General features: G+C 41.2%; 1 protein-coding gene and 2 long non-coding RNA genes across 7 annotated transcripts in view; 2 read left to right on the plus strand and 1 right to left on the minus strand.

Moving 5' to 3' along the window:
* Positions 1-6,700, plus strand: part of LOC128107018 (uncharacterized) — a 76,958-nt gene extending 70,258 nt beyond the window's left edge. The window contains exon 3 of the long non-coding RNA XR_008216912.1: positions 6,437-6,700. This is a non-coding gene — a long non-coding RNA (uncharacterized LOC128107018). The remainder of the gene's footprint in view (positions 1-6,436) is intronic.
* The window catches only part of Clybl (citramalyl-CoA lyase), a 237,850-nt gene that overhangs the window by 24,657 nt on the left and 200,955 nt on the right, over positions 1-12,238 (minus strand). For all 5 annotated transcript variants that reach the window (XR_008216910.1, XR_008216909.1, XM_052732392.1 and 2 more), the window contains exons 3-5: positions 6,589-6,777; positions 1,930-2,031; positions 74-167 (exon numbers count right to left, since the gene is read on the minus strand). Coding sequence is in view for 3 of the 5 variants with exons in the window: in XM_052732392.1 (XP_052588352.1) it covers positions 74-167; positions 1,930-2,031; positions 6,589-6,777 (385 nt within the window). In the remaining 2 variants the exon portion in view is untranslated. The remainder of the gene's footprint in view (positions 1-73; positions 168-1,929; positions 2,032-6,588; positions 6,778-12,238) is intronic.
* On the plus strand, positions 6,784-12,222 carry LOC128107017 (uncharacterized). The gene is made up of 2 exons (XR_008216911.1): positions 6,784-9,783; positions 10,432-12,222. It is a non-coding gene; the product is annotated as an uncharacterized LOC128107017 (long non-coding RNA).

Raw genomic sequence — 12,238 nt, forward strand, 5'->3', positions numbered from 1 at the left:
ACACACACAGAGACAGACAGACAGACAGACAGACAGAGACAGACACAGAGAGAGACAGAAAGATCTTTGACACCTATGCTGGCTCTAAAATCTTCTCCTCCAAAAACGACTGCATCTAGGAGAAGACCCACTTGAGGCCCAGTCTTCAGTGTTTCTTCACACACTGCCTGGAAAACAGCAGAAAAGAGTCTCAGAGGCTGGGAGCCAGCGCATTGGTGACAGGAAAGATCCGGATGCTAACACGCTTTGGCTGAAATAAACTGAGCCCTTCCCCAAAGCATTTAATGTTCTCCAGATAGGTATCTCATACACATTTGCTTCGCCTGGTGTTTACATTCATATAGCCACCATTAGTTATCATATAGTTATAATGCTCAAATTAGAGGCCACGCAATTTCCTAGAACTTGGGTGAACTTTTTTTTAGCTTCTTTTATAAGTAATTTACGTTTCTTCAGAATTTGTTTTTGCTTTAAGAGACTCTTAAATAATAAACATAAAGTCGCAGGAGAGGAGGAAAGAATTTTTGAAATCAAACTAATTGGATTATTTGCATTAGCATCAAGTAAAATGGTTTCAGGCTTAAAGTCAGGCAGTGCAAGACCTACAATTTCGAAGGGGAAATAAAAATGTTACGAGTCACCCAGGGCGTGTGAACAAAGCAACTCTGACATATCCAAATGAAAGCAAAGACGAATCACGTTTGCTGGAGATGTAACTGTGAGTCTTGGGGCTATAATGTGCTAACATTTGTGTGGATAGGAACAGAATGAAGGAAGTGGTGGGGATACTGTTGGTTAATTTCAGGCATTATGGGAGCTCCTAAATACATTACTGAATAAAATGGCAAAATAGTGCTTTAAAATTAAATCAATGTATGCACCTGATTCCAGCTCAGGGATGTGCTTATGTTTATGTTCTGGGGGTGCTAGGGTGGGCTGTAGCACTTTGTGGTTATTTGTATAAAGGAGTTAGTCATGAGACAGGCTTGAAGCAGCCTCAAAAATTTGTACTCGGCCCTCCTGCACAGTCCTCCAGCTCTGTAAAGCTCCCCTGAGCATTTGCTTGTACATTCTGCATCTCAGGTCACCTAACTTTTTTTAGTGATTTTTTTTCCTCCTGCCCTCTGGAGTGGAAGAGAATAAAACAAAATACAAAAACACCAAGGACTAGAAAGTTTGAGAAGAGGGTACAGGGAGTGCTAGACAGTTACTCAAAGGTCAGGTGGAATGGGAGACACATTCTGGGAAATGGTATAAAGGCCAATGGATCAAGGGGGGACAAACGAGCTGGCTATGAATCTGGTAAGGCAGATAGTTTGATGCAGCCACACAGCCACACAGTGGCTGAATATTGGCTCAGCTAATCTTTCTGAATGTGTGTTGGAAAACACTTTACATTTGAAACTGGCAAATTGAAACAAGAGACTATAAATTATTTATATATGTGAACTATAAACAATAATCTTATCTGCTAGGGATTACAGATAATAGTACCACAGACAAGCCAGGCCATTTGCAGATGGAAAACAATTTGTAGGAAAAACAATTCAAATTTAATTCATAAAGGCGACAAAATAAAATTTCCATGTACATTTAATCTATACATGTACTAATTCAAAGCATATATTTATTCTGTGATTTTATATTTATGCATACTCCAGGAACATATAAATGTTTTGTTTAGATATTTGAGACTGAGAAGGCCTTCTTTTTAAATTAGTTTCTTTGTCTTCCAAGATATTAACAATCCAAGATAATATATTTTAGAGTGGAATGGATAAGACAGGGTTTAAATATCTTACTTTGTTTATAAATCTTTCTTTAAAAAAATTTTTTAAGTAGATGCTCAAATAAAAAAAAATCCATAAGTTCTCTTTAGGAAATTAAAATAAAATACTAACTTACATAACCACATTATGGCTTTCTTACCTTAAAATTGAGCAAACCCATTGCAGTTTCCACAAAGGGGATTAAATTCATTGGTTGTTCAAGTTTTCGGCCTTTTAAGTGGAATGAAAATTTGTCTGAAAACTAAAATCAGAAGTGTCATAGGTGATTAGCAACAAAAACTTAAGTTCAACCCCTGAAATGCAGACACAGGAGCAGGGCTGAAGTCTCTGACCTGAGGAAGTAATACCCCAGCCCCCTTCATCCACACAAAGGAATGGGGAGGGGAAGAAAGGAAAAGCAAAGAAAACCAAAGGTAGCAAAGTCCCCCCAAACCAGAGTGAAATCTCAAACACCACAGATCGTTTTCTTCCAAAGGAAATAATTTGAGGCCTAGGAGTTGAAAGGGAGGAGAGATTCCCAGGTTTAAATGTTTCCCTGGCAAACATATTTACTCAAGCCCCTCACCCTCTCTTCTCCGTCAAATGCAAATGTAGGCATTCAGAACAAAGCAGGGCTCTCTACCTGCCCTTCTCGTTTTGTTTCGAACCCAACACCGACACATGTGCAGCTGTTCGGCTCCCTTCTACATATGTAGAATCTATATTATTCGTTATAGTGCCATTACCCTTTGTTCGGGAGGGTTTTCTTCATAATTTTTTTTTTAAGCTTACCTAGGAAGACCTTAAAAAGGAAGTTTAATTCTTTGAAGACCAAAGCTTGCCAATTTTTTCCATGAGACCAGTTCACAGCTAGCTCTGTGCTGCCAGTGGGGTAGCCCAAATTCCAAAATCTATCATCTGGAAACATACAAAAGCTCTCGCAGATCCCCCACACCCCCCGTTTCAAAAAAGGGGGGGAGCCCCACAATCTAAATTGTAAATCTATTATGTCTATCTAGATCTAATAAGATGTGGGAAGATAAAAAAAAAAAAAAAGAAAAAAAACACAGGTATAATAAAGATATTTTTTGTAAATAAAGTTGAAAACATATATATCCATGTAAATTTAAGGAATATTCAGCCATTAATGGATATCAAAAGAAAAGGGAATTTTAATCATCTCTCCATTCAGTCTCAGTTGGGTAAATCATATCTAAGAGATTTGCATAAATATAAACCATCAAAGACTTTTCATCTTCAAAGGGGGTTTCAAGACCCTATAAGCTTTGTACTGTAATCATCACAGGTCACCACCCTGCAGGAATAAGGCTGCTATGGCAACATAAAAAACTAATGCTTAAGGCTTAGCATAATATTCTCACTAATAGAAAGGAAACTCATTTTAAAAGCTGGCAGCCTATTTACCAGAGGCAGGATTAAAGGTGTTATTTCCCCTTTACCTGCCCCCTCCTCGCCTGTGCGCCCCCCCCTAAAAAAAACCTAATCACTGGGATCTTTAAAAAGCTTTTGAGCGATTTGCAGTAACTTTACAATTAGGCTAAAATAAATCACAGCTTTCAGTAATGAAGAATGATTCCCGTCGTTCTCTGCCCCTCCCTCTCAGACGGCATCAGCATCACCTCCTCAGTAACTTTCCGGGAAGGAATAACCCACCACAACAGCCAGGGTGAAGGGGAGGGTGAAGAGATGGGCAGCCTGTATGGTACTAGATGCAGGGAAAATAAAACATAGTTCATGTCACAATTAAACCTGAAAACAAGTGGTGAAATATTGGTGGCTTGAATACAAAGCTACGAATTTTCTTTCCGAAGAAGAAGAAGAAGAAGAAGAAGAAGAAGAAGAAGAAGAAGAAGAAGAAGAAGAAGAAGAAGAAGAAGAAGAAGAAGAAGAAAAGAAAGAGAGAGAGAGAGAGAGAGAGAGAGAGAGAAAGAGAGAGAGAGAGAAAGAAAGAAAGAAAGAAAGAAAGAAAGAAAGAAAGAAAGAAAGAAAGAAAGAAAACTCCCAAGGCTACTTGTACCATTCTCTGTGATAGTCATTATAACTATAAAAATCGTAAAGTTTACAACTAGGTAAATCTTTTACAAGATATCCCCCATTCTTAATGAACAAAACCTCTAATGCCTTTTGCTTTATAGCCAATAGGGACATTTAAAAATTAAATATGCTAGCCCCTCCCCCTTCCCCATCCCCTTCTTTCTTAAAAAATTGCATTAAGTACTAACACAAAAGGTAACTAGTGGAGAAGTTTCAATTAATTTTTTTCAAAAGGAGACGATTAAATGTTTCCGGCCTGGTAAAGTGTTCATTTCATCGAGGTGGAGGGGACTGCGGAGCGGGGCGTGAGGAAAAGAAGGGGGAAAATTACAAAGAGATTGGGGAGGAGATGAAGTAGCAGGGCTCAGCAATTCTTTCAATTCCAGTGCACACCCAATAGCGTGTTGGAAGAATGCACACTGTTGGGATTTGTGGGAGAATTGTCCCACGACAAAAGAGGCCGAGTTACGCTTGTTACAGCCCAATAAGCCGTGCCAGTCAGACAAGAGCCCACACTAACGACAAAAGGCGAGCAGGCGATGCTCACACAAAAGAAAACAAGCAAGCCCGTCTTTCAGTTGTGCATCAGGCTTGGGGTTTTACGCTCCGCATACATACAAACGGAGAGGAAAATAAACAGCCCCAAAGACTTCTGTTAACTACAAGTCCTATTTCAGTTTCAGAGTGTCCCTCACATTCAAGGATTTGAAACAGCGACAGGAAGCTGTAGCTCAAGGTTGGGGAGATCACCCCCATCTTAACTGAATGGGGATGCTGGTGTTAATAGGCATTAACGATGGAACCATCGGGGAAGAGGGCCTTCAGAGTCCTCCATCAGCTTAATACTTATCTGTATGGGGTCGGAGCCCTCGGGACATCAATACTCTCTATACCCCTGTCTCTCTAAGTAACTAAGGCTAACATTGGTGAGATCTCTGGTTTACTAAGCAAACACAAGCCCTCAATGACAGATCTTTGAGACTGTTCCAATGCAGAGCTGTCAACACAAATACCATGGCATCTACATGTATAACAATTTTCAATCTTCTAGTAGCTACAGTCAAAGAGTAAAGTGGAGAAGACAGATTGACTTTTCATATCTTATATTCAACTAATAGATTGCAAATATTATCACTGCAATATGGAATCAATATAAAAACTGAGATATTTTCCATTTTTCTCTCCACTTGGAAAGTATATCAACTCTCTAAACTCAGGCATGTGTACATCTTACTCATTATAAGCACACCTCAATTTGCACAGGCCACATTTCAAATGTTCAGTAGCCACATGTGGCAGGTGACCCATGTATTGACAACAAAGATCCAGCATATTCAGATGAATTAGAAAAGTGAGCAGTTGGGGCTGGAGAAATGGCTCAGTGGTTAAGAGCACTGGTTGCTCTTCCAGAGGATCTGGGTTCAATTTCCAGCACCTACATGGCAGCTCACAACTGTCTGTAACTTCAGGGGGTCTGACACCTTCATACAGACAATACATGCAGGCAGAACACCAATGATTATGAAATAAAAATAAATACATTATTACTTTTTTTAAGTGAGCAGTTTTACCAGGTATGACAGCTACTCAGGGTATTGGTATAGCTAGATCCACAGCCCTCAAGATAATATGAGATGTGGCTTTGAATGCCCCGATCATCCATCAGTCTAGTTACTCCCAGAGGTTCTGCTCCAAGGATTATAATAAAATGGCATTCAAGGGACTTGCAGAATAATAGTAACTCCCTATTCAATCCCCCCTCCCCAAATCTCACAATTAAAACAATCATAGCATAATTGGGCCCATTTCAAAGTTTTCTTAAGTAATTTGACATGCCAACCACTTTACATTTCAGGCTTTTATTGGCTGAAAAGTCTGTCATGAAAAGCAAACACACCTGACAGCAATTTAAAAAGGGCGCACCAGAGAGCTGCTCAGGAAATAATATCTGAGCTAATTAAAACCACGAGTTAAAAGCTTCCTGTCTCTTCCTCCAGTTGCCCTCAGGAGTGACCTTTTCCTTTTCTGCTTCGGCTCTTTGCTTCATATGCAGCTAGAGTTCCTCACTGTGTGTGATGGCTCCAGGAGAGCCTCAGCCACAACCTTCTACGTCATGGCTCTTCAGTTCAAGCCCTGGCTTCCCAGTGGCAGGGTGGATGCTCAGGCAAGTCAGTGTCCAGGGACTGATGTGTGAGGACTACTGAGGCAGCTGCTCTGACCACAAATCCAATCAGAAAGCAAAAGCAGTTTCCAAAGGAGAGCTCTTTTGGGGAACATGTTGGGGAAAGCTAGATTCTTAGGGAAGGAAATAATTGACTGTATCACTCGCTTTTTACAATTCCTTCTTCTCTCCTTCTTTCTTGAGTCAGGATCTCATGTAGCCCAGGCTGGCCTGAAATGTGCTATGTACTTCAGGATGACCTTGAACTTCTGATCTTCCTGTCTCTATCTCCTGAGTGCTGGGGTTAAATGCATTTGTCACCACATCCAATATTAAGTGATGCTGGGGTATCAAACCAGGGCCTTGTGCATGCCAGGCAAGCACTCTACCAACTGAGCTACAACCAGCCCCATTTTCTCCTCTTCTCTTCCTGTTTCTCTCTTTTCTCAAGGTACTGACTGAATCCAGGACCTGACACATGACAAGCAACAGCTATTGGATGAGCTACGTGTGTGCATTTCTAAACCAATGCCATCCACACCCTCTCCTGGTGACTGACTCCTCAGCCTGCCTTCAGCTGCAGAGCAAAGCACTGTTACTTACCCACTGGATTTCTTCAGGACTTTCCACCTTTGGTAGCATCATACTAGAGGGAAGAACTTGGGCCTGCAGAATTGTCTCTAAGTCAGCTTCAGCCAGACCACTAGACACCGAGTTGATTCTCACACACTTTTCTGTCGGGCCCAGGTCAAAGTCTTCGAGAGTTCTTACTATTCTCAACCGAGCTTCATCCTGTAAATATTGAGAAAACATGTCTCCTAAATTTATTCTTAATGTTAAGTGATGGACACTGATGAACACTGCGATTAGAATAATGTATTTTCTGCCCACAAAATGATATTGGAAATGAATCACCCAAACTCATAGGGGATTGAGCCAATGATTTCTACACATCATTCAAGACTGCTGGAACACAATGGGGATTATACCATCATGGATTCTGGTTGGTGTACCTCTGAATAGCAGAGTAATTTGTTCGTTAGTGTGCTTTCCAATTGAGGAGGTAAAATAATTCACTGATTGGGCATTAACTGTGTGCTAAACATGGCTCCAAGTCTTTCCCCACATTTCTTCATTTAATAAGTCTTAGAAACTAGATGCCATTGGAATTGTGGCAATGTCACCCGTCGGCATGGTCACATTAGGGGAAAGGCAAGTATTTGCTCTTCTGCTCCCCGGGTATCACTCTTTTTTTAAAAAAAAAAGAAATCATCTTTTTATTTTATTTTTTGTGGCCAAGCTGAATCTTGACATTCAATTAAGAAGGGGTTCACAGGAATCTGACATTCAGTACTTCACGAGAAGCTCCCCTAATTCAGATGGAAACAGCAATATCACCAAGAAATCCCTTCATGGAGTGCTTGACAAATAGACTGTTTTCTTTGATTTGACAGTCTTTGCTGCAGTTATAAAAAGCTGAAAGTCACATTTGAATATTCCCAAGAAAAGCTGTATGAGACCAAATATGTTATGTATTAGCTTTGAGTTGGAGGTGAAGACTGTGGGATGGGAGGTGGAGAATGAACACTGAAGGGCGGGGGTGGTGTTGAGAGAAAGGAAGCTCTTAGGGCCATTATTTACTGCCAATTCTAGTTTCAAAAATAAAGTCCTCCATCTTGCCAACAGCCCTCAACAAATTCTCACTGTCAGAAGGAACACTTATCAAAGGTAGTTTCATTTGGGAAGAATTTTTATTACACTAATAAAACTTTAAAGCATCTAACTACTGATGAATGCATTAAAAAAAAGTCTTGGACCTGGAAGCATGGCTCAGTGGTTAAGAGCACTCACTACTCTTGCAGAGGACCCAGATTTAGTTCCCAGCATCCACATGGTGGCTCACAACTGTCTGGAACTCCAGTTCCAGGAGAGTGACACTTTCTGCTGGCCTCCATGGGCACTAGTCACAAACATGGTGCACATATATATGTGTACATATACAACATTCAAGCACATAAAATAAAATTATATAAATCTTTGAAAAAAAACCTGACAATATTCATCCATTTGAACAGCAACACATATCTGAGAAAAAAAGCTCCCCAAAGCATAGATAACAATGAATTATTTGCTGCAAGTAGTAAGCACGCTTTCAGCCCTAGCACTCAGGAGACAGAGGCAAGCAGATCACTGAGCTCGAGATCAGCTTGGTGCACATAGCAAGTTCCATGCTAGCAGAGTTACATGGTAAGAGCCTATTTAAAACAAACAAAATGATCAGATTATTTAAGCCAATATGAAGTCTAAACCCAGTCAAAGAGATAATCCAAGACAGCTGATTTAAACCAGACGTAAGTAAGAATGGAAATCAGGAAGGCTTCCAGTTGGGGCCTGAATTAAACAGTGTGATGAAAGACTAGCTTAGAGTTATTAGGACACACGGAAACAGCACTCAGAATCAGTTTAGGATGTCTCTGTGCAAACTTGATTTACAGAGTGTTTGCTGTAAATAACTAGGCTGAATTTAGGCAAAAACAAGAGAAAGCACATGAGATGATGCAGTCAATAATGACTTCAGTCCACACAATGTCATTATTTAACTTTTTAGATTTGTCTTTAATTATGTATATGTGTGTTGAAGGAAGTATGTATACACAAGTGCAGGTGCCCAAAGAGGTCAGAGGTATCAGACTCCCTTGAAGGTGGTTGTGAGCTACACTTGGTGAAGGTGTGGGGAATCAAACTCAAGCCCTCTACACGAGAAGTATGAGCTCTTAACCCTAATCTACCTCTCCAGCACCCACTTCTGCCCAAATTGGTTATTTCACAGTGCAGATTCTACTTAGCCACATGCTATGCACTGTTGCTGCAGAAACTAAGGAGAATGCACTGGTGACCAAGCATAGGAGTTAGCCCAACAGCAGGGTTTGAAGGAGGGGTTCCTCTGCTTTTAGTAGTGACTGTTTTCAGATCCACAGCCTCAGAGAACCTAAAAACCAGGTCATGCTGCATGCACACAGCCTGGACAGTTACAAAGTCTGGATAGTCTGGGTTTGCCAACATTCCAACTTTTGGATTCTCACCCTATAGCAAGGCAGCCTTGCAGAGGGTCCACTGAAACACTGACTGGGAAAATAAAAGGTAATTCTTGAGACTGTCCAGGGAAAAAACTATTGTGCAGTCAAGCGGAGTGTGGTGGTGCACTCAGGAGGCTGAGGGAGGAGGAGATCAAGTTTTAGGCCAGCCTGGTCTACATTGCAAGACGCTGTCTTTAAAAAGAAAAGACTGAATCGACATGTCTACTGAACATGTGTGCTCGATGATGCAGAATCCCTGGCAGCTCCTTAAATTGCTTCTCTGGTGTCAAACAGAACCGGACCCTTAAGCTGTTTGGTTATTTCCTTTGGATTTGAAGAGAACTGTTTGTTCAGCGCTCGTGTTCCAAACATGTTTGTGATTTCCATCTGAAGTCAGATTGCCATGGTTTCCGCACATTCCGGCTGACTTAGTAAAACTCAATCCTTGTGAAATTGGCTGCAAATGAAGCACCTAATTCCAGTTTCTAGGCATAATCTGATTAGTCCTTTTCGTGTTATAATAATGAGCAGTGAGTGCTCAGCATTTTCTTCTTTTCCTTTTTGTTTTTTTGGCTCAGAATGAACACAGAGCTTTTTCCTGGCATCACAGTGTACCTTTCCAAAGAGAGAGGATGGTGTCTGAGGTATATTGCCACACAACACCCTTATTAACAGGCTGCTGATTGCTACAATTTACATCAATGAAGAGCGGATCCCTCTGGTACGTATCCCAAAATATCCAACAACCTTACTGAATTTACACCAACCAACAAGTGTGTGGATTTTTTTTTTGTTATTTTAATGGTGAAATATGTCACTGTGCTAGTAAATACACCCAAGCCATCTGTTGGGTTGCGAGGAAGGCAGCTTCTAAGAACAATTAGTGGTGTGTATTCTGTTAGTCCTGTCCACCCAGTTGTGAGGAGAGACATTCTGCACCGGGTTCGTTCGGCTTCTCCCTACCATCTCTCTCATCCTCATCACCTCCTTCCCTTCAGACTTCTTTTTCTCCGGCCCCACTCCTCCCTCCATCCCCATCTTTAGGTGGGATAATAAGAGGTCCGCAGGCGCCTGACATACTCTCTCAGTGGGGTGTTTAGAGTGACTTTCAGAAATTTTGAAAGGAACATGCTTTGCGGGGAAAGAATGTTATGGGGGAAAGTTGGTCTCATTGAGGCTGAGGAGGGACCGCACTGCAAATAGAACAGCCTTGTTGATAGGTCCTCATGGCGGGATGAACGTGGCCCTCTCAGATCTGACAAGCTTGAAAGCTGAATGATAGAATCAAGGCCTTTCATGAAAAGTCTCCTTAGATCTTAGAAGTGTTCACTTACTGCCATTGAGTGTTCTGTATCATGTCTGATTGCAGATTTCACGTGGGTTTCAGACAAGTTGGGATGGACCAGAATCTTCCAAAGCCCTTGTTCTGAAAGTGGCCTTCCCAAAGCTCCTGCAACGGTCGATATTCCGTGCCACAGGCTATTTGGTGCAGTGGACCAGAGGCTAATAAAACTGTCCTTATGCATAAGCCACAGTACTATGTGACTGTGTCTGGGCCAGGAACCAAGGCGTGCTATGATTTCAGAGCCCGGATTCCTGTCACCTGGGGAGGAGACACGCTCCGGTGACGTAAGAAAGCAGATAAATCAACCATCCCCAAGACCCGCGGCCTCCGAAATTAAGGGAGAAAATCCGTGCAGTTGGTTCAGTTGGCACCCATTAAAGCTAATAACTAATCATTCTCGCAAGTTTCTAGCTCAGAACGATGAGATCTGTAAAGAAAACAACATCCGTCCACTTTTACACTCCAGTGGAAGGGGTGGTCCCTCGCGGCGGGGCGGCACAGTCTCGCCATCTGGAGAATAAATCGAGTGTGAAGTACAGTATAGTTTGGGACCAAGCTCCGTGGCGGCCGCTCAGCAGTCAGTTCATTAGCCCCAAACTTCCAGGGATTAGAGGGGCATCAATTCTACTGTCGGATAGGATAAGACAGACAGGGCACGGGATTCAAGAAGCCTTGAGACATCCAGGAGCCCCCTCGGGTTTATTTACAGAATCACAAAGTATAAACACACTCAAATAAGTGCCTTAAATAACAGCATCATCAGTTCCCTAACATCTGAATGAACACCTTCCCTCTGTGCCCCACCCCAAACCGTGAAGTAAAAGTATACCTTTTTCCAGGACAGGGGAAAGCTCGCCTCCACCAGACGCTGAGATTTGGTAATTAAGAAACAGAAAGGGCCTTCTAGACTCAGGGTAGGTGTGCAGCATTTGTAATTAAAAACATACATAAAATTAATATTTTCATTCCATAAAGATAAATGTCATGTTTTATGTTCCAAAGCACTAGTAAATTCTACCTTTTATAGATTGGTCCATCTTAACCCATTTCCATTTCATCTCACTTGTAAAGTGAGGTCACAGGTGTGGACTCTTCCAAGTTTTGAGCATAAGGCCTTGATATCAGCATCTTTATATTAAAATTGTCAATGTCAAAAAAAAAAACCCAAAACAGTTTGTGTGAACTGTTCCACCTACAGACTCCTTTTTCATCTGTTTTCTAAACATCTGTAATAAAAAGCAGAAACGCCTGTGACAAAACAGGTCGTCATAAGGAGACCATGCTGCATTTCTTCACTAGTGTTCAGAATTTATCATTACAGGAGTCACTAAGAGGGATGTAGTAACCAAATCGAAAAACATGTTCCCCAATTCCTGCAAACTGGCAGTGTGTTTCATTAGGCAAGAGACGGTGTTGGCATTTAATAAGGCATTAATTGTACAAAATAATGAGTTTTGTTCTGACTTTTCAAATATGCACAGGACTTGCTTTGATCCTATGAATTTCTAGCTCATTGGTTTTTGTTGTTGTGTGGAAAAGAAATCTTGGTTTGTCTTCTGAAAGGAAAAAAAAGAAAAGAAGAAAGGAAAGAAGGAACAGAGAAAAGAAAACCTCGCATTGATGACATTCGGTATTTAACTGACTCAATTTCATGCCTTGAGTCATCCTACAGCCTTGGACATGCCATCCCTATTCACTCTGCAACCATAGATTTTGATACAGGAGAATTTTTAATATGTTAATCATGAAAGGTACATTAAAACAAGGGCTTATGGCAAAAAAAAAATACAAACCATCTTTCATTTCAAGGACTGAGGAGGCTCAGGAAGCT

Source organism: Peromyscus californicus, unplaced genomic scaffold, assembly GCF_007827085.1.
Source record: "Peromyscus californicus insignis strain IS unplaced genomic scaffold, ASM782708v3 Scaffold_12__1_contigs__length_115047231, whole genome shotgun sequence".
NCBI classification, from domain to species: Eukaryota; Metazoa; Chordata; class Mammalia; order Rodentia; family Cricetidae; genus Peromyscus; species Peromyscus californicus.